This window comes from Petromyzon marinus, chromosome 31, assembly GCF_048934315.1.
Source record: "Petromyzon marinus isolate PM22_M1 ecotype Great Lakes invasive population chromosome 31, UKy_Petmar_22M1.pri1.0, whole genome shotgun sequence".
NCBI lineage: Eukaryota > Metazoa > Chordata > Hyperoartia > Petromyzontiformes > Petromyzontidae > Petromyzon > Petromyzon marinus.
In genome coordinates, this window is record NC_133697.1 from 9,718,560 (window position 1) to 9,745,660 (window position 27,101).

Below are 27,101 nucleotides of genomic sequence, written 5' to 3' on the forward strand. Positions count from 1 at the left end.
CGCAGTATTTTTTTGTTGTCAGACATATCGATAACATGTGCTGAAGATCTATTTTAATCCGAGTATTTTTGTGTGTACGCAATAATTAATCGATAACGTTAAAAACCATCATGAAACGTAACAACGCCGGTGCTGGCACGAGCGGGTGGCGATTGACCCCCACCTGGTATGCGGCCATGTACGTGGGCAGCAGCTCAGGCTTCTCCTGCGTCACGCACTCGTACAGGACGGACGACAGCATGTCGCACGCCGCGCGGCCCTGCCAACGGCAACCGCACGACACGGCACGCGGTTACACGGCGTCATTAGCCCAGGAGATACCTTGTTCGAAGACGCCACAACCAGAGTCCGATCTACGAGTCCATTATTGTGCAGCCCTATCAGAGACTTGGTCTGTGACGTTAGTGTTCAAAGACTATGAGAGAATCGTCAGTCAGCTGTCTAAAGGCCCTTTCGAAGATAGTCATTTAAAGATCCCAGCTGAAACAATTACTGTCAGAGGCTCGTCATTTAGGACCATCATAGGATGGTCTGTCACAGTCTATTGTACAAAGTCTGTCGATCTACTTCCTGAAGACCACATCAGAAACTCTTCTGCCAGGCAATTGTCCAAAGACCCCAACGGAGACTGATCTGCCAATGTATCATCTAGAGGCATGTCCACAGAGTGGTAAAGAGTCAAGCAGGCATCTCTCACCTCTTCAGAGCTCTCGACCGCCTTGCAGAAGTGCTCTGCAAATGCCAGGATGGCTGGGTCGGAGGAAAACGCTTGGATGGCTTCGGGCTGTAAGAAAAAAAAACAGTTTTAGAATCATGCCAATCAAGCTGACTGCAACACACCAAATGTACGACTACAGTTCTGCGCTTCTATCTTACACAACCATTCCTCAACGTGATGAAGTAAGGCGCTGATGCCTGCAGGATTTGTGAAAGGACATTTTCCTTACACGAGCGGTGAGGAATCTTTTCCTCACTGAGAGCCAAATAGGACGTTCATATACCTTTGGCGGGCCACACATTAGCACCTCCGATTAGCACGGTTGACTACGTATGGTGAAAAAGAATTTCATATATATACAGCACACATATCAGTCACATCATTGCAAAAGTCACGCAAGTGACTGAGCACGCTATAATTTGAAATACAGTGTTGCCAGATCGAAAATATTCTCCAGTAAACTCGATTTGGTGCTTTCGTGACTGCAGGAATTAATCTGCGGTTATGTGTTTGTGTTTCCTCTACCTGATGATGATTGCTTGTGTTGCAATCGAAACGTTGTATATTATGTAATTTAATTTTTTTCTTATTTCTACGTGACTTTACCGAAAAAAACCAAAGATTTATTCTCCAGTATCTGATTAGTGCAGCTAATATGCTTGCAGCGATGGACACATTTATTTTGCGGGCTGCTTGGAAGTGATATGCCTGAAGTGGCCGGAGGCCATATGAAATTAACTCACGGGATGTATCCGGCCTGCAGGCCATGGGTGTTTCACCCCTGTGTTAGTCACTGTCTTGTCAATCGGTTGCCTACTTGTTTGTCTACTACTGCTACTTTCATGTTCATCACTATGCCCACTCTCTCATTGTTTATCTGCAAATTATATTCTCATTATCGTTATTTACACCATGTCACGAAACCAATTACTCAATTGGGATTACACACAACAATCATCGCCCCCCCCCTACTGCCAGAGTGAAGCCCGCTTGCAGGCCAGGTGCCGAGTCACCTTGTGCCGCACAAGGACAGCTGTCACTGGAGATGTCCTTTCAATTAATATTTAAGATGAGATGTTTTGCAAGTCACTTATCACGTGTCAAATGCTTCATGATGCCACGGCATAAAGGGTGCTATATAACAAACTAATTATTCTTCTTAGCAGAATGAAACTGCAATGGTCACCCGGACTCTCTGTAGCTCGGGGCTCTGATGAGTGAAGGTCTGGGCGAGGAGGCTGCGGTAACCCATGGGGTCCTCGGCAAACGATAGGTGCCCAGCGCGTTTCTTCACGTACAGACGCCCATCCCGCTGCAGCATCGACCTGGGAAAGGGCCAGCGACGAACCCACGTGGCGTTGGTCAGAGCAATGAGGGATGGTGGAGGTGGTAAATGGGCAGACAATTGTTTAAAGGACGAGTGCAGGAATATTCTTGTTACCGAGGGCACAATAGGAAATTTCGAATACCTTTGGCGGCAGGCCACAAACATTAGCATACACTTTAGCGTTATACAATTATAAAACTAAATATAATTAGGGATCATGTAAATCTCACGAATGCGATGCCCTGCCCATGTGTTCGCTTTCCTCACACAAACGCGTTGATGTCGGGTCCAACGATATCTCAGAAAGATGATCCAATATAATTACACGTTAGTATAAAGAATTTGCCCTTTAAAAAAACGGCCAAATTGGACAAAGGATTTTCCAAAACTTGGCATGACGTGAACATGCCATGCACACAACTCCGCTTCTCCTCCTCCTCTTCTACCCTCCCAATAACGTTATGACGTCGTCTCGCAGCATCACACGAACAGCTCTACGTGTGACGCCATCGCGTTTGTGCGGCTCAGAAGGTAACATTTTTTTTATCAGCCATTAAATACTTTCCTAGGACAAAATTGCACAGGCATGATTTTATCTCCCCATTTCCTTCCCCCCTCGTTTTATAAAATGTATTCTCGCGTGCGTTCAGGTGTGCTCTGGCAGCTCGCGAGACGCTCACCTGAGCTCCTGCGCGCTGTTGCTCGTGTCGATGGAGATCTCCCAGTGACGCGGCCCCTTCACTTTCACCTGCATTGAGAGAAGAGAACACTTGAGAACACAACACACATACCCCTCCCCCATTTACCCTTGAGATTACTGGGTCCGTGATGTTAGTGAGCACCTATTAGGACCAACACGGTACACAAAAGGGGTGGCGTAACCACCGACACGCCCAACTGCTTTTGTCACCACCATATCACTTATGTATTTTATGCTCAGTAAACCTAGAGGAGAATCAGGCTAGGTTTTATATATCCGAAATGTCACCGGTTGTTATAAGAAAGTAAAACCCGAATTATTGACATTGTAAGGCAACATGCTCATCAGTACTCCCAATTAAACACAAATACAAAGATCCCCCATGTAGCCTTCAACAGACTGTTGGGGAAAGTGCCGTTAGCGCGCCCCTATGAAGGCCGGTCCCATAACACACACACACGCACAGCCCCGAGGGGAGAAACTACAGCCCAGCTGCAGAAGTACCTCCTTGAGTAGGTGGAGCTCGGGCAGCAGGGTGGGAGCCATGAGGTCCACGGATATCTCATCGTACCACATGGTCGCCTGCAGGTCACGGAGTCGGGAAAGAACAAAAAACAAAGGCGCGCATTGCTGATGAGACCCTGGAAAGTCAAAACCGGTCCAGATTTTGCCTGTTTCCAAACAAATGCCACTGGAAAACACTGAAGGTGAATCGGCTGATGGTTACAATGTTAGACATATCGACTCTTGCTTGTCTGGTTATTGCTATGTGTTTCCCAATTAAGTAGTTTGCAATTATTTTCTCAAATTTGGACCATGTTGCCGGTGCACAATGGCCTACTCTTCTTAGGATTACATCACAAGATCTTTCAATGTCCACCGCGAATCAGACCAGCGCGTATTTTATAGCTCGTACGCCTGCGGTGTATTAGCCGGGGCGGCCTGTCAGAATTGAACCGCAAACATCTGTATAACAAGCGGCAAATGCTCTACCGCTCGGCCGTGCATGCCACCGAGTAAGGTGCGGAGGGGGGGGGGGCGGGGGAGAGCAGCTGCGCCAGCGTGGGGCTGCCGTGCCTGGTACGTGGCGCGGATCTTGGCGTAGCAGGGCATGCCGGTGTCCACATCGACAGGCACCAGAAGCCGCGGCTCCACCGCCAACACGTACAGGTGGCGCAACGCCTGTAGGTGGTACCTGGGGTGGCACGCAATGTCACGTGTCAACCACTTTAACAGTGGAGCTGCGTTGATTAGTCGATCAAAAAAATTACGAGCAACTAATCTTTTTGTGGTCGATTACACGTGCCCCTTTAAAAATACCCCTTCCCACAACATGCTGCCTGCCGGAGGCAGGAAATATGCAATGAGCCATGCGCAGCGTGACGCGTCCGATGATGGGATAAGTTGGCAGCCACCGTTATTGTATGTGTGTACGTTGAACTTCTTTTTCACCGCACGTAGCCAACTGTGATAATCGGAGCTGCGGGGGAAGCACAACAACTAAAGACAAAAATCAGTTCTGAAGAAATTAATTTCCATGATTAAATAAGCCTGAATATAATTGGTGACGTTTTTCATCGCTTCATAGGTTAAAATCGTACCCACCTTTAATAAGCTGTTTCAATTTCACTCTACATACGGTGATTGTTGAGCCACGTAGTTATCGGCTTTGAAAACGGGTCTAGGCTGGGAGTAGTGGCGGGTGGGAGGATGCCCTCTGACCTGTTGTCGGTGCTGTGGGCCGGGAAGCGTGGGTAGAGAGCACACAGAAGGGCGGCGATGGCAGAGTTGGACGTGCTGAGCGAGCACCTGCAATGGGACAAACGGAAACTTTCAGTGTCCACTCCCGCGTGGAGATCTCTACACTCCACCGGGATGCTGGTACGCAAGCTGCGGATACGGCTATGACTTTGGCACGGTGCTCAAGGAAATGATGAACCGGAATAAAATATAGTGAACGTAAAATCCTGGAAATTATTGTCGAGGTGGTCGTTGGGGGAGAGGTGAGCCCAGGACCAACTCAGATATCACTCCACTTACATTAGCCGCAGACAGGAATCAAACTCAGGTCGCTGGGCTCATAGTACAGTGAACTAACCACTGCACCACTGCTCCAACAACACATGTACATAAATACAGTCCTTTGTCAATCCACTGCTCGATGAAGGCACCGCAACACATTTTGGTCATGGGGGTTCTTTGACCGTACTTCACCAGGCTGGTAATATGCGGGACGGTAAAGGGGGAGGATCCCAGGGCTGGTTCAGATATCACTTGGCAATGATGTTAGACGTTGCTGGTAATGGAACTCATATCACCGGGTTTGTAGCGCCACTGCACTAACCACAGCACCACCTCTCCACCCATGGCCACTAACCCTAGCCCTTTAGTATTTCTCTCCGTGCCGCCACTGGCTGTGTAGCGAGTCGCTACGGGCAGCGGCAGGGTGACCGCACTGACCTTCCGGCGCCGAGGAACAGGAAGCCCAGCGCCATGTGCGAGGCCATGTGGGCGCCGTAGTTAAGCTCCCCGCCTGTGCGGTAGTGCATGAAGCGGCACAGCTGCAACGCCTGCAGGTTCCCCGTGCCGGCCATCACGAGCGCCAAAGCGAGCAGCGTCACCGACAGGCACGACTCAAGGGTGTGCCGCCCAACCTGTGGTGCACGCCACACCACGGCCAAGTGGGGGGGAGTGGAATCAGGTTTGGTGAATGTGGCACAGGCGGCAGTGAAGATGGGGCGGCAGCACGGCACACTGTGACAGTGACAAGAGTGTCGAATGCGGCCGTCTGGAACGCTCTTCCTTCCGAAATTAGGAAGCCACTGGAGCTATGCACTCCTAAACCTAGATTGAAAACTCATTTCTTTAGAGCTGCTTTTTTTGTTTAGTTTATTGTCCTTCCCCCCGCACCCCCAATTAGCACAGTTGGCTACGTACACTGCAAAAGAAGTTAAACGTATATACATAAATATTAGAATCACAGTTGCTGCCAAAATAAATCGCATCTCGGGTACCCGATTAGAGCAGCAAAGATGGCAACAGTGATGGATAATGGTGGGAAGTAGTATTTGGTTCGTGCGCTAGATGTTCCCCACACACACCCACTCATCCATTCCAGCATCAAACACATTTCTGAGGTTCCACCACAGGGAATAAAATCATGGGTCGGTAGGACAAACGCTTACCAGCTCTACGACGGGGTCGCTGGTCATGCCCAGAAACCTCCGCGCACATTTGTACTGCAGCAGGGAGAGATCGCACATGGTTGTGAGCACACGTGATATGAAACCTATGACAAAAATAACGACGCACTGGCTCAGGGCCTCAATCCTCACTGAGCAGGAAATCAGTTACTTTTGAACACAGGCCATGGAGGTGGTTGTGTGGCTATGGGGACTCAATAGCCTATGAACAAATCACCTGGGGATTTGCCCAATCTTATCAGATCTTGGAAGCTATGCAGCGTTGAGCAGTAGAGTGCTTGGATAGGTGACCACGATGCACGTCAAATTGTCACAAGTGGCTGCATGGCTGTACTACGTGTAGGTCAGCAGTACAGCAGGCAAACACATTGCTGTACTGTATTTCTATGGACCTAAGTCTACGCTGCCCACCGTCACCAACCCTCACTGAGCAGCAATGGCCAAGTATGATCAATTAACCCTCATGACCCGCACAGTGTGGGGAAGCCCTCATCTAGCAGTGGATTGACAAATGTGCTGGGCATGAAGAAATTCTTCAGTCAAGTTTCCAAACCACTGGATGAAATCGCGACTCCAAATTGTGACAATTTCTTACATTGTGAGGGGGGAAGATCTGTTACAGGCCTGTGTGAGACCAAAAGTAACAATGTTAACAAATAACGCACGCGAATGTGCGTGTGTATGTATATGACAACGTACCAGGCAGGTGCAGGCAGAATCGTTGGCCGATCCGGCAAATCGAAGGCCCATGGCCATGCACGCACCAGCAATGATGTTAACATGGGCCTGCCTGTGGATAGAATACCCGTAGGTTTGGAACGAGTGTTCACAAATGCATGTTTGCTAACAAAGCGGGTCATTTTTCCCCCAAGTCATCACCATCATAAGCCAAGGCCTACCCCCAAGCTGCTGCCACCTCTTAACATCCCTACGATGTAATAATCTGCCCACAAATGAATTCATCCTTCCATCTCCTCGGTGGCCAAGTGGTTCAGTGATAATACCATGTCAGGGACACTGAGCCAACACTGCTGGGATCCTGGGCTGGATATTAGATCCAGCTACTGTGGCGAGATGTTAACTACTTTGCCTGTTATACAACAAGTTATGGGTTCGATCCCGACCCTTACACCTGTATATTTGGAGTTTGCATGTTTTCTCCGTGGTCGTATGCGTTTTTCTCCGGGTCCTCCGGTTTTTCCCTCCACAATTAGAAATGAACGTTTAAAAGTATTTGGCTGCTAGAAATTTCCACATGATAAGCCACTTTGTTGAGCTAGCAATTGTGGCCAGGTCACTTCTGAAAAAGGGCTATACAGCGCAGTGGGCCTTACCTGTTAAACGAAAAAGTTGTAGGTTTTTTTTTATAGATTTCAATCACTCATGATTCTCCGGCGTAGCGAGTTTCTGGTCTCGGTATATGTGTTTTTTTAATTTAATTTGACATATTCCAATTCTGAAAATTAAAATCCTTGGTTTGATCAATTGACATGGGATGAACATCTTTTGCAGTGCATACAGAAGGTGCGTCCATAGTGTGGATTCAGGGGTGGTTGAGTCTTCTTCTTCTTCCTGTGTGTGGGGTCGTTATCTGACCCAAGGTGCTTACTCACTCCGAGAGATCCCAAATGGAGACCTCCTTCGTCTCATGACTTGATACAAATCGCAAAAGTTGAAGACAATTGATTTGAAAACATACATCAACAAAAAATGGTTCTAAGGCACGCTCATATTTCCCCCCCCCCAAATAGTGGCGGCTGTACTTTTGAAATCGTGGCGAGCTCACCACATGGTCTGCAAGTTGACATCATGTTCCAGGACCTGAGCTGCTCCGTTCTCCACATCGAAGTCCAGTCCGTACTGCCGAACAATCTGTAAGCAAGGGAACAATTCGGGGGGGGCTGATTAATTACAAGTACAATGGACACACTTGGTCTTGGCGTCATTCCTACAGCCTCAGGGCTATCATGAAGGCGCTGTGTTTCACAGACTAATAAAGTCCGCAGTTGTTTCACAGCAGGTGGCGGTGGTATGGGTTTCACGTTAGTATTCGTACTGCCGTACAGTTTAAAAAGAGGGGAACACAAGGGGCAGATATCTATATTGCCATTAAATAGGTAATAAGTTGTTAGTTCAGAGGAATTCAAATACACTGTACACACCGAAAAGGCACAACAGAGGCGTGTAAATAAAATAACAAAAGGTCAAGGAAATGTGGTGACAATTGTAATATAGCAAAAACACAACACACAAAAAAACGTACGCCCTCTAGTACTCAATCAGTGCGGCTGAGTTCCTGGCAGTGATAGATAAATATGGTTTGAGGGCTGTTACGAATCGTAGGTGCCCCCTCTCTGTGCTAAGAAAAGTTTTCGTGGAGAGGTTGCTTTGTGTGGTCTAACGAACGCATCAGAAACCAGCCTGTCTGTTTTTAAACAACCCTGATGAGGAGGCCAATCTGGGGTGACCTCAAGCCATATTATTTCTTTTCCTGACCTACAGAGAGTGCTTTGTGGGGCAGAGTGTGTGGTGTCTCCAATGGTGTGGTGATAGTTTCCCTCTCTCTGATGTAGAGATCCTTGCTTGTGGGGGGGTGGGACAGGCTGTGGTGTGGCGTTTCTTGTGGGGTTGGTGGGGAGCGGGATAGACAGCCTCACCGCTGGCACGTTGCTGTTTATCCACGCCTCCGTGGGCAGCACCTCGTCCCACATGATGAGACCCTTTGCCAGAATCTGGGGGGTGGGGGGGTCAAGGGTGAAAAATCAAGGGCAGTTGCCTCTTCCAAAATTTAACAACTGTTTGTTTTGCGATACTGCGTTGGCAGTGGTGTACAAGCACACATAATAAACGCAACACAATCGTCAACAACAAATGCACGAATTTCAATTCACTGTAGACAGTCCTGTCCCATATTTACTCTTCTTAATACAGATTAAGGAAGCATAGAGGGATATAGATGTGGGACAAGACTGAGCATCTAAATTGAAAACTCATTTCTTTAGTACTGCTTTATGTGTTTAGATTGTTGCCCTTCCCCACACCTGTGATAAGTACGGTTGGCTATGAACGGTGCAAAATAAGTTTAACATACATACATACAACACTGCCATAAAAGAAAAAACAAATACAAGTCTACGTTTCTGGCAATGGCCCTTATTTTATTTGGCCATAGTTCTAAAATATATATACTAGAGCCGGGCCGTCATCTTTTATACAGTTTTGTTTCGCTTTTAGGGCAGTGTTATAAAAACATATTTTATGGATATTGGTCGCGGCAGCCTACGTGTTAAACATTGTTATTGATCTACATCATTGGACCTCCTTTGCCAGTACCAAAATATAATAACAGGGTTTTTCCCCTTTTTTCTGGCAAAAAACTGAAACCGCCTGTTGGCGTCATCTGGTCTAGCACCAATTGAGACGAGGCTCTAAAGAAAGCTGTCTCTGGTGTGGACCAATCAGTTTCAAGGACAATGTATATTATTTTATTTGTTTGCATTTTGACTGCAAGTATTGTGGTTAATGCAGACATGAAACCTTGCAAAAAAGGTTTTAGTTTTTTGTCAGAAAAAAGGGGAAAAACCATATTATTATAGTGTTATTGATGTAATGTGTTGAATGTGTTCCTCTTTCAATGCAATCAGCCCCCACAAATGATTAACAAAAAAGCTCATGATGCATTGCTCTGGTGCATGATGGGTCATAACATATAAACAGAGCTCAGAATTGCGTCTTCACGTACAAAATACTTTTGAGTCATCAGCTTATTCGTGTCAATAGCAACCAAGCAGCATTTTGTTTAACAAGCCTGACTGATATTCTTGGTTCTTTACCGAAAGAACCAAGAATATGAATCCCTGCAGTCACGAAAGCAGCTTTAAATCAAAATTTAAGCCTAACTGAGTTTGCTTTCTTAAACAAATATTGCTGGATAATTTTGGTCTGGAAAAGAAAATAGGCCGATGATATAAACAGAGGCCTGTTTATATCACTTAAAAAAAACCACGACGATCAACTCCAAAAAAACCTGGTAATATAAAGGGCACAATGTGGACTCACCCGCAGCATGAGGAAGTCCGGCTTCACGAAGTCTAGGAGGTACTGGGTTTCTGGTGCCTCAAGCCAGTCGGCTATTGACCTAAGATGTCAAGTATCGCACACATGTTGGTTAAACGAATAGCGACACAGCCATCCAACTACAAGCATTGAGCATGTTTGGTGGAAGGAAAGCCCTGTCTGCATCAGCAGGCCAGATTCACATCTTGATGAAACAGAGAAAGAAAATCCCCTTCGGTGGTGCACCCCATTGTCGGTGATGGGGACGTGGGACACTTTTCGCCTAAATGCTGCTGTGGACAGATTGCTTTGTCAAGACCGTTGTCAAGAGGACGCATCAGAAACCAATCTGTCTGTTGTTTACAGACACTATCATTGGCCAATCAGGAGTAGGGATATCGGGCCATTGGTTCACAATCCCTGATTATGAGAGGACCGTGATTGATTGGTGGTGCAAGGTGTGTGCGGTCCCTCCGATGGGGTTGGTGGGGAGTCGGGTAGACAGGCCAAGATGAATAAAAATAAGATTTTAGGCAAGATGTAAATCAGGCCACGATGGAGATTTTGGCTGGCGTGTTTTGATAACTGTGTTGCAACGTCCTTCATGGTCACTGCTTTCCATTGGCCATCCAATCCTTCTCTCTCAGAACCTAAGCTGAGTTGAGCCTGGGCAAACGCCATGCACAGCAGGTTGTTAAAGGGTGCGCAGTGCTATGCGGTGATCAGCGATGGGCTGTGCGACGAAATAGATTCCTGCTCTGTGCTTCTGCACTTCCATGCCTATGCTCCACTGCCTTCACCAACCAGCACTCACAAACACGGTGAAGTATGGTCAAATAATCCCCATGAGCCGCACGGCCTGGGGAGGCCTTGATCCGGCAGTGCATTGACAAGAGTGCTGTACACGTGCACGTCCTGTTAATTGCGGTTTGGCAGTACAAAACTTTTACGTACTGAAAATCATTATGCAACAACGTTAGTACTATGTCAGTGTGGTCACCTATTGTTGGTCTTCAGGTAGATCATGGCCAGTGCCAGCGTGGCCCCTGGGCAGGTGACATCCACGTTTACGCTATCTCCTTCCTGCAGTGTCACACACACACACATAGCAGCACATATCTCCATCCACAATGAACCCAGCAATCTGAATTCGACTCCAGACCATGGATGAAATCAGTGGCAAATAGTCTCTGAAGCTGCAATAAGCCTCCTTTATGTCAACTCAGCCTTAAATGGTGCAATGTGTAAATATTAGCATTGGGGAGACATTGGCTGTCGGGCGTGGTACTGGTATAATTTGTGCCATTGTGTTTTGTAAGCCTGTGCGTAAGAGCGTGGGTGAACGTGTGCGGGCATGTGTGTGTATGTGTTTGGGGAGTGGCAGCGTTGCGGTCAGGGGACAGTGTTACGGATCCGGCGACCCGAGCTCAATTCCAGGCCACGGCTTATATCAGTGGCGATTCATATCTGAACTGGTCCTTGGCCTCCCCTACGTTGACTCAGCCAATCACCATCCCAAAGATGGCCGGGCGTGGTGCTGGCCACTCCACCCGCCCGTGCGCCGTGCCGGCCGTTGGTAGGCGCTCGCTAACAGCACTGGCCCCAAAACTGCGTTTACAAGACTGTAGCGGGCACCTTTGTGATATGCTTGTGTGCGTTTATGGACACACGAGGTGGTGCTGCTGCTGCCAACCTTAATCTGGTAGCTTGGCGACTTGTGGCGCTCCCGCGATGCCCCCGACGTGCTCCGCCGGTGCCCGCCCACCATGTACTGGTAGAGCTGATCTGGCACATTCAGGTCCGACATGCCGATGAGGTTGCTGCCGTGCTGAGCGCCGAAGAGCAAAGGGCCCGCAGCCACCGCGGGTGAGAAGAGGGAGCGGCAGACAGGAGGAGGTCAAACATCCAAATATAGGACAACAGAGGTCGGGTAATTGTTGGCACTGGTTCTGGCTGCCGCTTATGAAATCTGCGCGCGTTACATTTTCTAGAGCGTTTTTGAGATGATGGAGTTAATAAACTAAAATAAATAAACAACAAACCATTGCAGCACGGAAGTGTGCATCACTCACCCCGAGGCACACCATGCCAAGGCCCAGTCCGGCGGTGAGCGAGTACGACTCCCGGTCCGTGCAGTTTTCCATCTCCGGCCCGGGCGCCCTCCCTGCCAAGAGTCCACGGGTCATCGTGTTTAAACATCAGCGATCCAGGCACATACGCGAAAGACATATGACATGCTTCAGAGCAGGGATTTCCCAGACTCCAGTCCTTGTGAATCATCACAGCACACCTTTGCACATTGGCCAATCAAATGCAGATGAAGTTGACACACACTGCATGAACCTAATAGTTGGTAAACATATGTACGTTGCGGGACAAAGATCCCTCTATAGCTATACAACCATCTGGGATAGTGCTGTTAGCGAGCACCTAAGAAGGCCGGTACAGCACACCAAGGATTAGTGTAGCCAAGACCATGCCCTGGTACCTTTGTGTCCCCAGTGTGATAATGTTCCCATGACACACCACGTACTCATTTGAGGCTGAGTCGACCTAGGGGAGGCCCAGGACCGGTTCAGATAATCATCACTGGTGTTGGCCGTGAGCGGGAATCGAACCCGGATCGCCGGGTTCATAGCGCAGCGTGCTAACCGCTACACTACCCACACACACAAACATTCACACGTGCGCCCGGCCCCCCGCACATGCCCTGCCCTACCGATCTCGTTGAGTAGCGTCTCGGTGATGTGGCGATATGCCGTGCCCTGGTAGACGAGGCCCACGGCCATGGCGGCCGCCACCTGCACACCGTGCGCCACGTCCATCTCTGTGGTGGATGGCGGCAGCAACGCGGGCAGGTGCACGGCGAGCAGCCGCGTCACTGCCATGTCCATGGTGCCCAGCTGCGCCGCCGACACGCCCAGCAGCAAGCCGATGGTCGTCATCTCGTGGCCCTGCACACGACGGTGAAAACGACACAGCCTCAGCTGCCACCTCCGTCGTCATCATCGTCATCATATTCGTCATTGTCCACACTCCAACTGCCACCGTCGTCGTCGACACCGCCATCACGTTGGTGCTCTCACCATCAGGACTACAACTAGGGTGCTGCGACCCTTAGACGTGCACTTTAAGGCCGATTCACTACGGCGGCTCTCCCTCACTGCCGATCAATCGCCTACTTGTTTCTCCACTACTGCTATTCATTATATTATCAGACGTGGAGCGGTGGCATGGTGCTTCGTGCCCTATGCTACAAACATGGCAACTCGAGTTAAGATTGATGGCCGTGCACCGGCCTTCTTAGGCGCTCGCTAACAGCACTATCCACAGCAGGTTGTATGGCTACGAATGTGCGTGTGCGTGTATGGGGAGCGGAAGTGTAGTGATTAACGTGCTGAGCTACGAACCCGGTGACCCGAGTTCTATTCCCGCTCAGGCCAACACAATTGATGATTATTTGAACCAGTCCTGGGCTTCCCCTAGGTCGACTCAGCCTCAAATGTTACCTGGTGTGGTGTGTAAACATTACCACTGGGGAGACAAAGGTGGCCAGGCATGGTGCTGGCCAACTACCCCCTCGTGTGCCGTGCCAGCCTTCATAGGTGTTCGCTAACAGCATTTAATCCCAGGCTACCACGGGGGATCTTTGTCTTTGTGGGTTTAAATTGTTGAAATTACTCCCAGCCTCCGCCAGGTAATCCGCCACACTCCCGCCGTGGTTGTCCCCACCACACCTTGGTGAGATAGTCGTGCACGTGCATGATGGGCAGGTCGTTGAGGTGGCCACTGAGCCCCAGCGCGAGCAGCACGCCGGCGTACTCGGGGATGGGCTCGCCGGCCTGTGGGCGGTTGTTGTAGGAGAGCCACGGAGCGTGCAGGCGCAGGCGCTGGGCCGGTGCGATGCGCAGGCCGCACGCCACGCCATTGTGGAAGCTGGGCCAGCTTGCCATGTTGGCCGGCATGTCAATGTTGCCGCTGCTGAGGTCCACGATCATGTTGCGCGGTGGCGCGCGGCCTAGTTGGGACGGGCCGGGATGGGATGGTGTCGATATGTGATTAGTTCGTGTGTGCACCGAGAAGCGGGAATTGGTATGGCCAGAGGTGGCAATGAGAGGTTATAGTTGCCGTTTTCTTCGGATTATGAGATGCTCCAAAAAGTAAGATGCACCCCAAACTTGTGCCCGGTGTCAATAAAAATCTGGTCTCGCACACACAAAACGCTTTTTTCCAATATTAGCCAGCCACTGGAGCTTTGCACTTTTAAATCAAATTTGAAAACGAATTTCTTTAGAACTGCTTTTTGTCTTAAGTTTGTTGTCCTTCCCCTGTAACTCCGATTAGCACGGTTGGCTTTGAATGGTGCGAAAGAAGTTAAACATATATACATACACACAGAGCGGATTAAAAGACGGATTCCCAACTGATTAATCCAGAGAATACAGTATATGTAAAGCCTTTTGTCAATTAGATTCAGCTCCTGTTCTACCACTACAGGGCAGCTGCTGATGTTCGTGACAACGGATATAATTCTAGAGCTGGAACTATTACGATCCGTTCAATCGTGACTACATTTTTACTGGATTCGACTATGACGTCCATCACTTTTGAAACGCATGACAACAACGATTGAACGAAGCACCCACCGGCGATCGAAGAACAACCCCAACTGGAGGCACTGACCGGTGAGGTTGAACTTGGTGATGGGGAGCGGCTCCGTGGGCAGCGGGTGGTGGGTGAATAGGGTGAACATCCCCCGGCCCACAGGAAGAGCCATGGTCCTCTGGCAGAGCTGCAGAAGCCTGCGGCGTCAGCGACATGGCGGATGGAAAGAGGCTTAAGAGAATCCCTGTGATCCACGGACTGACTCAAACCCGTTTGAGCCGGGGGCGAAGCGATGACGTCACACGGCGGCATGACGTCGCAAGACGACGCGTCACGCCCGGCCACCTTTGCCTCCCAAGTGGCGATGTTTACACACTGCACCAGGTACTAAATTGAGGCTGAGTCGACCTAGGGGAGGCCCAGGACTGGTTCAGATAATCGTCACCGATGTTGGTCGTGAGCGGGAATCAAACTCGGGTCACCGGGTTTGTAGCGCAGCGCGCTAACCGCTACACCACCGCTTCCCACACACGCACACACACACACACCGCATACACACTCACCTTGCCTCCTTCTCCTCGATGAAGTCGTGGTCGCTGACCTCGGGCCTCTGCACAACGTTGATGCGCACGGGCCGAGTGCTCTGCAGCAGCCGCCGCACCTCCTGCGCGCGCAGGTCGCCCGGCCACACCAGCGACATGACGCTGCCGTCCAGGTCGCCCATGCCATCGTCGTCCTCCTCCTCCTCCTTCGTCATCGTCGTCGCTGCTGCGGTTGTTGCGCTCGCCGCTCCGAGGCCGCCGCCTGCTGCCGGGAGATGACGGATCGCCGGGTTGGGGAGCATCGACCGCGGCACCGTCCAGAAGGTGGCTCAGCGGTAAAGCATTGAATCAGAATATTTGTTTAAACTGGAGGAATCGGATGAGCTACAAAGCTCTTTTTTCACAGATGAGGAGATGGCTCTGCATTCGAGCCAGAGGCTCGCAAGTGAAAGGTTGCGGAGTTAAAATTCTGGTTGAGCGCGACCCAGCCCATCACGACCCCAATGGGGTCGATAAAATGGGTACCACTTTCTGAGGAAGTCAAGAGTGGTTGTCACCCATTGTCTTTGAAGTGGTTTTGAGCACATGGTCAATGCATATAGTCCTAGCCAGATCAAGAGTTTCTCATCAAGCAATGTTCTGTTGAAACTCCTATTCAGCCCTTAATTAGGAAAGGTTACCCAACCCCTGAATTAAAGAAAGGTGATTCGTCATTTTGGGTCTCCAAAATGACGAAATAAATAAAGTACTACAATGAAGAAAATAGAAAATAAGAGAAAAAACAAGAAAACCACATTACAGAAATGATGCGACGCTATGCCGATTGCGAGCCTAGTGGACGTGACATTTCTTCATGTCGCCCGACAGCAGAACTACGAAGCAATCAGCGATAGGAGCGAGCGAGCTGACGACCCGGCACACCAACTGGGTCACACACCCGTGTCCGCACCGCCCGCCGTCCCCAAGCCCCGACCACTGGCGCCGTTTCCGTTGCTCCAGCGCTCGTCCCCTTGAGAGGTGAAGCCGCTCGTCTGCGCCTGCTCCCAACGGCAACAAGCACACCCATCATGTCACAACGAGTGAGAAACTATCTGGGAGAGAAGGAGTCCAGATGAATGTTATAAATGTGGAGTTTTATGCCTCATGGGCCATGCAGCCACATGACTGTGAATTTCAGCCAGATGGCGCTGTGAAGGATTCCAAAAACTGAAGAGGCTCTTAATTACACTCGGGATGGGGAGGAGGCAGTCTGTGGGCAGAGTACACGAGCCAAATGTGAGCGCTACCTCTAACCCGAACAGACTAGCCAACCAACTAGCCCTCTCTCACCAACCGTATACCTAACCGATAGATTGCCATGTTACAGCGCAAAATAAGTTGCCGTTATTATTATTAACTAGCTAACCAGTCATTTGTACTCACCCCATTATTGACTCTAACCCAAACCAACCAGTCATATGAACTAACTGAATGGCTGAGTCACACTCAACCAGAATTTTAACTCGCAACCTTTCACTTGCGAGCCACTAGCTCGACTGCAGAGCCATCTCCTCATCTGTGAAAAAAGAGCTTTATAGCTCATCCGATTCCACCAGTTTAAATAAATATTCTGACTCAATGCTTTACCGCTGAGCCACCTTCTGGACAGTGCTGCGGTCGATGCTCCCTAACTCGGCGATCCGTCCTCTCCCGGCAGCAGGCGGCGGCCTCAGAGCGGCGAGTGCAACAACTGAGCCTAACCTTAGCCATAACCCCACCTCCAATGCTTTGGTAGGATCCCTTTTCACAGTTTGTTGTCTTTTCCATTGTTTTTCCATCGAAGTCCTTGCATAGCAATGGTTAGTGCATACAACTTTCAATTTGAAAGTCTCAAATCTGAGAGTTGTGCTTAGGGGTCGTGCAAAGCGTGCCAACCAAGAAGCGGAACCCCCTTATCTTCCCAGCCTTGGAAAGGTACACGGAGAAGGACGATGCGATGGAGGGATGGAAGGGTATACAAGCATAAAGGACAATGCTTAAGATTTGAACTCACAACCCTCCAATTGCAACCCATGCTTTCGACCCAACGTGTGCCACCCAGCAAAAGGCTCATTTTGCTCCTCTGGGTACCGATTTCTCGTGCTCGCTCGCGGTGCGGGCCTGCAGGGAGAGGTCCTGGCGGCCGACGAGGGCGTACGCGGCAAGGGGCCAGCGCTCCGGCGGCGCTGGGCGGCAGCGGCAGATGGCCTCGTGCAGCGGCAGGGCCACGCCGAACGGCAGTGACGCCAGGTCGTGCAGCGTGAAGCCTGGGGACATGCACGCGCGGTTCCCGCTCGACGATTATCCGTGGGCAGACGATCCGAGGAGCAGATTAATAATGACGGTAAGAAATGTGTACATGTGATTCGATGCTCCTCAATAAATTCGCGTCCGTCGTACCAATGTAGTCAGATCGTCAATGACCAATTGTGAGCGTCGGAACCACGCACAAGGGTAAATTGCCCAGCTTTATACTAAAGGTTTCTCCTCTTGTATCATCTTTCATGGAGTTATCGTACCAACTCCCACCCCCCCCCCCCCATTATAGGCAGATGAAAAGACAGAATAGCTACACACTTTCAACCTGGGGGCAAATGTTATTAACAGCACCCATTAAGGGCGAAACAGTTACGGAGGTTTTGATGTGGTCAGCACCTGGCATGCCTCGCCACCCTTTGTCTCTCCACTGTTTATGTAAACACAGGCAGTAATTTAAAGCCACATTTACCAAGCGGAGGCCAATGGCAGCTTAAAGCAACATTTTTAACTAAACTAATTTTATCTTAACAGGTAAGGCCCACTGAGCTATATAACTCTCTTTCATAAACGACCTCGCCACAAATACAGGCGTCAGGGTCAGGATTGAACCCACAAACGACTGTATACCAGGCAAGGTAGTTAACATCTCGCCACCACAGTACTCCATTTCATGGATTGCTCGTACACTCGCTCACAACAGCGTGTTTAGCATGGGTCCTGGTGCAAGGAATGGAATGGGGTCCCTTGTCCAATTTCCACCCCCAACTTCGTAGCCCGGTGTCTAGGCGCTTCCGACCCATGGACTTCCGTGCAATGGCACAGCCAGCACTCAACAGCTGCGCTTCCGGATGTCGGTGATACGGTCAGGGGTGCGATTCGCACGTTGTTGGATGGAGAAATAAAATCCTGTCGGAGCAAATCTGCCAATGCGTTTTCCCGGCTGATGACGATAAGCTTTGCTTGTGCAGTCTCACTGCCTGCACACTGCTCGCCCGCTCGCTCACCCATGTTGGCGAGGAAAAACACCAGCTTCTCGGCCGGGCTCGGAAGGGACGAGAGCTGCTCCGTGCAAATTCTGAACAGAAATCGGCATAAAAACCACACAAAAAAAACCCACAAACGCACAAAAGTTAAATTACACGGAAAAATATTTTTTGTAACAATAGCAGCTCAAGATGCTGTACAGAACAGAGGGACGTATGCATCGCGGGGTATAAAAAGTGTACACTGGAGGTGACCAAATACGATTTCGTCTAATGCAGGGCTAGGGCAGCTACAGCTTGTTACGGCCTGGCAAACAGTATCCATCTGTTACTGCAAGCATCTTAGCTTTACGAACTAGGCACTCGCGGTTGATTATATTTTCAATACTGTGTTTTGTAAATTGAGCACATTCAGTAACCTGTTGTCTTTCAGAGCACGCAGTCCTAAAGAGTGCATCATTGTTTAATAATAATAATTTCAACTGTTATGCGCCACCGCACAGTCTTCTGCACTCTAGGAGAGAAAGAGGTTGTGACTTAAGAGGCGTGAGGCAGGAAGGCAGCAGCCAGATGGTGATTTGGTGCCAAAAATTGCCCGAGCTCTGCGGTCCTCTGTACATTGAGATGTTTTACACCGATTAATGAGTGTTACTAAATGTGGGAGCACCCGTGGCAAACCGACACAAATTGAACAGATGGAGATAAGTCCAGAATTGGCTGAATTTCCTTCTCCTAGCAAGCCAGGGTATGTATGAAACCTCGCCAATGGGAAGAGAGTTTAGTAACATTTGTGCGATCCACCAACCCTCTCATGCACAGTGCTGCATTGTAGGCGTGCGCCACTACCGCCCATTAACTCACCTGCTGGTCTCCTGCTCCGTCTGTGACCAACCATGTCCTAACAAAACATTAAAAACAACACACACATACAATTACGCACACATGCATCACAAAAACAGTACTGTGATGTACAATTCACTGCTCCATGAAAGCCTCCCCAACACCAGAATCAGAAGTGTATTTCTCGAGTAAAGCCCATTGATCTCAGAAGCTCTTTTTTTTTACCCGGCCGGCAGACAACATCACACCGTGTCCTTCACGGTGGCTCTTTGACCATACTTTACCACCAAGCTAGTCAGTGCCAGGAGGATATGGACAGTGCCATGCCTGGCTGCCTTTGTCTCCCCAGTACTGATGTTTTTACACATCAACTGAAGTTAGCTGTGGCCAGGAATCACACTCGGGTCGCCAGATTGGTTTCGCGTCACACTCACCGCTGCACTGCTACTCATCCCGCGCTGTCCTTACCCGCGGGTATCTTGTCGAGGTATTTGCTGGGCTCCAGGAACGCTGCGCTTTCGTCTCCGAGGATGTAAATGGCGAAGCTCTATGGGAACGCCCGCACGGTACAGAGAGAAGGGTTGGGTGCGCGCTCACTGTGTTCCGCTTAGGGCCGTAAAGTGTTTTGTGCGTGTAAACGGTGATACAAAAAAAATATACATCAGTTTTCCACACATATCGAAATGTCCGTTATCGTAGGAGTAGCGGTGCCGGTCAAACGGTTTCTCCGTTCCAACTTACCAGCACCACCAGCCGCGTGCGCTCACACACTCCGGGCACAGATGGGAAGGGTGGGGGCGCCCCACCGGCGCGCCACCCGATCATGTGGCACAGCCAGCGGCACACGCAGGGGGGGTCGCGGGTGACCGCGTGGTACTGCGCCATGGTCTTTAGCTGGGCTGCACCCATGCACATACACACGCACACACGCAAATACAAAGATCGCCCGTATAGCCTTAACAGAGTGTTGAGGTAAGAGCTGTTAGCGAGCACCTTTGGCGAAGTTTACACATCGCACCAGGTACTCATTTAAGGTTGAGTCTACCGAGGGGAGGCCCAGCACCGGTTCAAATAATCGTCACTGGTGTTGGCCATGAGTGGGAATCGAACGCGGGTTGCCGGTTTCATACCGCAACGTGTAAACCGCTAAACTTCCGCTCTCAACTACATACACACACACACAAAAACACACACATAGCAATGCATTGGATGGGTGTATTGTCGGTTGCTGTGCAGTACCTTGGGGCATCAACACCGCATTCTGCCCGAATGATTTCAGCAGCGTTGGGTTGTCGCGGAGGTAGTGGTCGCAATAAGAGGTCAGGCGGAGGTCGCTGTGAAATACAGATTAGGTCAAGCACAGGAATAATGACAGGGTTTGGTTTTTAAACGTTCGTTTATGAAACCACACAGGGCAGGACATTCATACAGTGCGTCGACGTGATCATCATCATGTACCTCCTGTAGTTTGGTACAAGAACAATGTGCATGCATAATGTACGTTTATTACCATGAATAACCAAACCGGCAATTGATGCCCACTGTAATTTATATGCATTAATTAATCCCCCCCCCTCCCTTCCCACAAGGGCTCACAAGTGACATCTTCACATATATCCCTCTATTCTTTTGTATGGCTCATGTAGATGCAGAGTAACAACTTACAATTTCACATTCAGGTGGTCAAGCCAGATAACCACGTTGGGAGCAGCAGAGTGTATCGCTGCGATGTCTCCTTCGTATTTGCGGATCAGGCATTGCGTCGTTATGCATTGTACGGTCTGTTCTGGATGACCATGGTCGCACATTGGAGAGTTTAATTTGTGCATCGGGTATCCGCATCTGCCATTGCTTGAGCGCCCACCTAGCAATCTGGTAGAGCAGCGTGCCAAGCGCGCGGCCCGTCTCGGCGAGGGCGCTGTCCAGCTTGGAGTCCTCGTACACCAGGTGCAGCGCCCAGAACACAGTCGGCAGGTGCGTGAACAGCGGCGCATCGGGGTTCAGGATGTGCACCCGGGAGAAGGGGCCCCTCTCCGCCTCGCCGCGCTGGGTGGGGGGAGGTGGGGGTGGAGGGGGGGCAGACACACGAGGAGGAAGAGGAGGTGGATGAAAATGAAGAGGATGAGGAGCATTAGGATGACATTTAAACAAATAAAAGTCGGCCACGTGTGCTGGAGACACGGTCCAACTGGGAAAACGTATCGTAACACCACCCCCCCTCCTTTCAAACTACCGCAGACTTTACTCGTCCTGGAAACATCGCGCCTTCGTGATAGCCTTGCACCGTAAGAACAGTGCGAATACCAAATGTACTCATAATTTGATATAGACGTGACTCAAAAGTTTCTCGCTGCGGGAGAAACTAAAGAGGTTGCAGAATACCTCCCCATACCTCTTCAACGCCACCGTCGGGGTTGGCCGACTCGGACATATCGAGACCCAGCATGCCAACCAGCGGATGGGACAGGAGGCTCTGATGGTAGCTGCTGTTCAACAGAAACTCCCAGTCCTGTCAACAGGCAGCCACATACACAAAGCAATCAGGCACCCTGCAGTAGCGTGGCATAGTTGGTGTCGGCAGTGTTTTTTTGTCTCCAGGTCTTCGTGCAAGCCTTCGACAAAATGTGACCCGTTTTATCACCGGAGAAGTCCCCAACTGCCACACGAGGTTATATGAAAGTTCCGCTCACAATGGATCATCCTTTTGGGGGGAGTGATCGCGCTTCCCAGTTGACGTTGTGCGTAAACCCTTCCTCCATTCACGGACGTCGTGACCGCGTGACCGTGAACGTCTCGGGAAGGTAACAGATTTCTTGAAGAAATAAAAATAAACGGACGACACGATTCTCCCATCTTCAAAATCATCCTACGTAGGCAAACGTTGCACATAATTTTATCGCCTAATTTATGCTTCCCGTTTAGAATTCGTTGGAAAGCAGAAAAAACGTCCAAGCTGTACTCTTAAGAAACCAAAGTAATTCTTTATCAGCGGAGGTGACTTGCACCACGGCAAGCGCAAAATGCAGCGTCGGCTGCCGTTTTTGCTTCTCAACAAAAATGGTGATATTTAAAGAAGAAATGTGTTTAAATACGTGGAAGACTGAGAATGCATCGTGTGTTTGTATTGCTTGTTAAAGTAATCGGTCACTGTGTTGCAAGCGAAGAGCAGCAAATTGTAGAACCAGTGTGCGAGTAAAGAGCCGCGAATTAGCGTGGAAGAGCACATTTTCTATTTATACCCCTCGTTCCCTAGCACGATTAAAACTGCAACCAGGATAATCCACCACGGATAAGCAAGAATTAAATGTGCGCGTATTTGTATATATATATGGGGGGGGTATCACCTCGTCCGTTCCCGCGTCGGAGGTGCGAGGCTTCTTGGGTGTGAGAACAGGCGACAGGCACGGCTCCTGCTCGGCCTGGGTGACACAAAGCAAACGTTCACGCACGAATCCACAAGCAGGTGTGTTCGTACGCGTGCGCACGTACGCGTGTACACCGGCATTGTGTTAATACTGGCGCGTGGAGCGGTGGCGTAAGCGGTAATCGCACTGTGCCATGTGAACCCGACTACCCGAGCTTGATTCCATGTTACGGCTAACATCAGTGGTCTCCATGAGGTTAACTCAAAGCCACCGGGTATGATGCGGGAGAGTTAACACTGTATGTGGTTTCCGGGTCGTCTACCAGGGCAGAGCTGGTTGAAATTAAGCTCTGTTTAATCGGTTTGTCCCTCGTGTGTGCGTGCGTGTGAGCATTATCGACAACTTGTGCTCATGGGTGTCACTCGTACGAGCTGTGCCCAGGGCAGGTTCTCCATGTCGTATCCGCTGGCCGTGAGTAGACAGTCGCGGAAGAGTGCCCACTCGCTAGCCAGGCCCGGGCTGCCCATACGATTGCGTGCCGTGTACCAGCGCAGTTGGAGCTGCAGCGCCGTGTCCCGCGGGAGGGCGTAGCACGCCGCGCCCAGGCACATCCGCACTGGCGCCACCAATGCATTCCATGACACAGGCAGAAAGAGAGATTAATCATATGTGGCACCGCCACACAGGCACAAAGATAGAGAGACAAAGAGACAAATTACAGTGGCCTTTACCACACACAGGGAGAGACAAATCCACGTGTGTACGAGTTAAACATACAAAGATCCAGCGATTCCTCGATAAACTTTGTTTCTTACACTCCAACACGTGGATCAACTGTACATGTAAAAAATGGTTGTTTATGAATTGTCATCATCATCGCTTGTAACTTATACTGTGTCTCACATGTAGTACATCTCGAGCTGCACTGCGGCATTCTAGCCAAGGGGACCCCCTCGTGGCAACTGTCCCTGTGTGGTACAAGGTGAACACAGCACAGGCCTACAAGTGGGCATTAGTTTTCCTGTAGAGGGTGACGTTGCTATTTTACTTTTCCTCAACTATGTAAATTGCAAACAAATGATCAAACGTGGAAAACAAATCTGGCTGTCGCCTGATGAAGCCAGTTGTAATTACTGACAAAACGTCGTACTCGGATTGTAAATGTTGTGGCTTGGCTCTCCAACACACCGGTGTGCGCTGATTACATTCCAAACCTTACTAATTGGCTGTGTCAGGTGGTGGCGGGTTTAACGACATTTAGATATTTACGTGATCTAACCCAAACAAACCTGTATCATAGGGGAAAATCTGAGATATTTAATTGTAAACGGAGATAATGTCAGAAGCGGGCAGTGCGGTGGCAAAATGTGATGTTGTACTCTACTATGCCCCAACGCCTGCAGCAAAACAGATATGGGAACTCACCCAGTGAACAGCTCGCAATTTCCGGGAAGGAAACTCGCCTCATCGTTCCCCCAACTAACTCCTGTGGACAAAACACAAGCAGTTCTTATGTTCCACATTAAACGCATAAAATAATGTGGCCCTTAATCAGTAAACTGTTGGATGAAGGACCGCACATGCCGTATCAGTCGTGGGGCTTGTCAGCGAGGGCTAGTGAACTGGGGGGGAGGGGGCCCATGAACGGTTCTGATACCACTCGCCACTGCCGTTAGCCACGGCCAGGAATCGAACGCGGATCACCGGGTTCTACTGGACATATGTGAAAAAGAGCTTCAAAGCTCATCAGAATCATCTGAATAAAGATTGTGATTCATAGCACATTGTGTGAGAACCACTACTCTATTTTTGTTGTTGTTTAATTTTTACGACGTTTAGGGGTTTCTCAATAAAAAGATTACACGGAGGACAAGGTATACCTGCCCACATGATTTTGAGGACAAACTGTACACCTGAAAATAGATTGCAATGATTCGTTGGGTTTTTTCTTGCACAAAACATATCAGTGACATAGGCCTCGGGGGTGTATCTACGCAGCAAACAGCCTTGGGTGTGTACGCTCGTACGTTGAGATGGCACCAATTACGGGGACCGGATTCCTGTGTGACGTCTCCCGCGCGGTGCATGATGCTCACGAGGGTGAGGCGGGACAGCACGGGGTCGCGCAGGCCGGTGATGCAGCTGGGCCTGCTGGTGTGGAAGAGCGAGTCATCGAGGTCGGACTCCAGCCGCATGCCCATGGACTCGCTCATCTCGGGCACGGGTGACACCAACATGGCCTGAACACGAGGGGGCAGGTGGAGGGCACGCGCACACACAATGTCAAAGTGTGAGGCCAGCTCTCAGTTGAGCTATTTTTTTCGTGTGTAATTTTTTTTACCAACTGCCTCCTGTTTTATCGCCGTACGAGCGGAATGACTTTAGCAGATTCTATCAAAGGCATCTCCGACCCATGTCTGTCAATGACAGTCCATTACCAGTTGCGCTCAACATCTTTTTAAAATCTATCATTTTTAGGAGAGATTTAACCGTCAACTATAGCAATGTTTCAATAATCTATAAATTCTGTGACAACTAACGGAATAAAACATTGTAAAAAATTTGCATGTAATTTTCTGAACTATACAATATCTACACACAAGGCTCAATACGTGTGTTTTAAGCAAGGGATTTAATGTACTTGATTATGTCATCGCTGTTGCCACGTCACACCCCATTGTAGGCATTGGCTACGATCTCTTGGCAATCGTGTGTTATGGTATCTCATAGTGATGTAGGCCTAATCAGGAAATTGAGGTTGCGATGGGTAGGACACGTGTGTGTAGGATGGAGGACAGATAACAGCGACAGGTACTGGAGTGGCAACCCAGAGGCCTGCAACAATGAGGAAAAGGGGAAGGCCTAAAGCCAGACAGTGGCACACTGGAACAGCATAATGCCACTCCTTAACAACTACGAGATCTAACAGAATAAAGGAAGTGAAATATAATTTGCAGGTCAAAACATATTCGGTCGACGGCCCTGTAGGTTCCCCCCACTGCGCTGTTGAAATCGTCACTGTTGTTGTTGTTGTTGCTGTACCGACCTCGTGCATTGTCACCGCCGAGGTGCCGTACGGGCGAGCGGGCGTGCTGTTGCTGTCGAGCGGCGTGCTCGGACGCAGCATGGGCTGCAGCAGCGAGTGGCAGAGCGACGGAGTGGGCAGGCCGGTCACGTACACCTTGCTCACCTGGGCACCATAGACAAAAGCAGCCGCCACACACGAGAAACATTCACCCTGCCGTCCCCCTGCGATGTGTTGAATTGCCACGCATTATCAAGATTGGTATCGTCTGTTGACTCAAGAATCCCAGAGGCACCACAACCCTTCCAGAACCTTCCGCCTGCACCAACACCACACTGATCAGCAGAGTTAATTATGGTAATATAGCCCCCACAACCTGCACGGCGTGGGAAGGCCCTCATCCAGCAGTGGATTGACAAAGAGGCCGCAAGTTGGACGCATGTACACGACCCAGCTGGCCACACCGCCAGTCCATACCCAGTGAAGCTAACGCCGCATAGAACGGCACAGGCAGTGTGGGAGCGACAAAGCCCTCTCACCTTGATGAGGCCGGTGAACAACACCAGGCTCCTGGTGTCATCCAGCACCAACATCATGTTCAGAGACTGCAGCAAAAACAGCAGCAACAGCAGAAACATTAGTTCGGTGGAGCAGAGACATTGCCACGATTTCGCTAAAAAGTGGACTAAGAGGAGGAACATTTTGCAGCACGCGAACGTGGGCCCCGTGCCCGCGACGGAACGAGAGGCGAGCGTCACCTCCAGCGGGGCAGCGTCGCGAGCCGGAATATCGGTCACGACCCCGAAGACGAAGCTGGAGGGGTTGTCGTTGCTCTCCTCGAATTTGACGCACCTGCAGGGGGGGGGGGAGGGTAGGGGGATGGGGGGGAACAAAGCCTTGAGCTGCTCCACAGCTTCGAGAAGTGGACAGGTGTTACAAAACAATCGCGTGCCGTTATCGCCTCCTTTGGTCGTGATTGGGGTTTGTTGTCATCTATTTTATTTGTCCGCTATCAATAATCGCGCACAAAAAGAGATTAAACATCGGTTACTGGTATACCGCACTTATCGAAATCCAAACATTTATTTAGCCTGGAGGAATCTGTTGAGCTATAAAGCTATTTTTTCACAGATGTCCAGTAGTGTCTAACAATAAAAGTAAAGTCCAGCCCTGTGCGCTGTGTCTATGGTTGTCTAAACGTACGACATGGTGACCAATGAGCCCTGCCGCTGGTGCCTTACGATGGCTGACGCTGACCAATTTGTATTGTTTCTAAAAAAAATTGTCTCATTTGAAGTTTTTTTCTAAATTAGCCTTCTAATAACGTAAAAATATCAACCGCATACACCTAAAATAATAAATTATTGAGTGAAATAATGAATACACCATCATATGTCTAATCATTACAATAATTCTGTAGCTTTGACTTTTTTTCTGTTTGGCAATACACAATTTTTTTA

General features: G+C 49.7%; 1 protein-coding gene across 5 annotated transcripts in view; it reads right to left on the reverse strand.

Moving 5' to 3' along the window:
* Positions 1-27,101, reverse strand: part of ANAPC1 (anaphase promoting complex subunit 1) — a 42,778-nt gene that overhangs the window by 6,093 nt on the left and 9,584 nt on the right. For 3 of the 5 annotated variants that reach the window (XM_032963946.2, XM_032963947.2, XM_076071065.1), the window contains exons 12-47: positions 26,400-26,493; positions 26,181-26,246; positions 25,663-25,806; positions 24,713-24,856; positions 24,042-24,102; positions 23,045-23,232; positions 22,596-22,670; positions 21,644-21,760; positions 21,116-21,297; positions 20,491-20,585; positions 19,993-20,150; positions 19,720-19,798; positions 19,273-19,309; positions 18,433-18,503; positions 17,261-17,436; positions 16,089-16,191; positions 15,173-15,416; positions 14,688-14,806; positions 13,742-14,022; positions 12,724-12,958; positions 12,077-12,168; positions 11,698-11,832; positions 11,005-11,087; positions 10,008-10,086; positions 8,606-8,680; positions 7,735-7,820; positions 6,648-6,738; positions 5,931-5,984; positions 5,206-5,399; positions 4,468-4,554; positions 3,823-3,940; positions 3,250-3,327; positions 2,726-2,793; positions 1,905-2,043; positions 698-784; positions 164-259 (exon numbers count right to left, since the gene is read on the reverse strand). In XM_032963946.2, the coding sequence (XP_032819837.1) occupies positions 164-259; positions 698-784; positions 1,905-2,043; positions 2,726-2,793; positions 3,250-3,327; positions 3,823-3,940; positions 4,468-4,554; positions 5,206-5,399; positions 5,931-5,984; positions 6,648-6,738; positions 7,735-7,820; positions 8,606-8,680; positions 10,008-10,086; positions 11,005-11,087; positions 11,698-11,832; positions 12,077-12,168; positions 12,724-12,958; positions 13,742-14,022; positions 14,688-14,806; positions 15,173-15,416; positions 16,089-16,191; positions 17,261-17,436; positions 18,433-18,503; positions 19,273-19,309; positions 19,720-19,798; positions 19,993-20,150; positions 20,491-20,585; positions 21,116-21,297; positions 21,644-21,760; positions 22,596-22,670; positions 23,045-23,232; positions 24,042-24,102; positions 24,713-24,856; positions 25,663-25,806; positions 26,181-26,246; positions 26,400-26,493 (4,231 nt within the window). The remainder of the gene's footprint in view (positions 1-163; positions 260-697; positions 785-1,904; positions 2,044-2,725; positions 2,794-3,249; positions 3,328-3,822; positions 3,941-4,467; positions 4,555-5,205; positions 5,400-5,930; positions 5,985-6,647; positions 6,739-7,734; positions 7,821-8,605; positions 8,681-10,007; positions 10,087-11,004; positions 11,088-11,697; positions 11,833-12,076; positions 12,169-12,723; positions 12,959-13,741; positions 14,023-14,687; positions 14,807-15,172; positions 15,417-16,088; positions 16,192-17,260; positions 17,437-18,432; positions 18,504-19,272; positions 19,310-19,719; positions 19,799-19,992; positions 20,151-20,490; positions 20,586-21,115; positions 21,298-21,643; positions 21,761-22,595; positions 22,671-23,044; positions 23,233-24,041; positions 24,103-24,712; positions 24,857-25,662; positions 25,807-26,180; positions 26,247-26,399; positions 26,494-27,101) is intronic. The other 2 variants (XM_032963950.2, XM_032963951.2) reach the window with 2 other exon arrangements.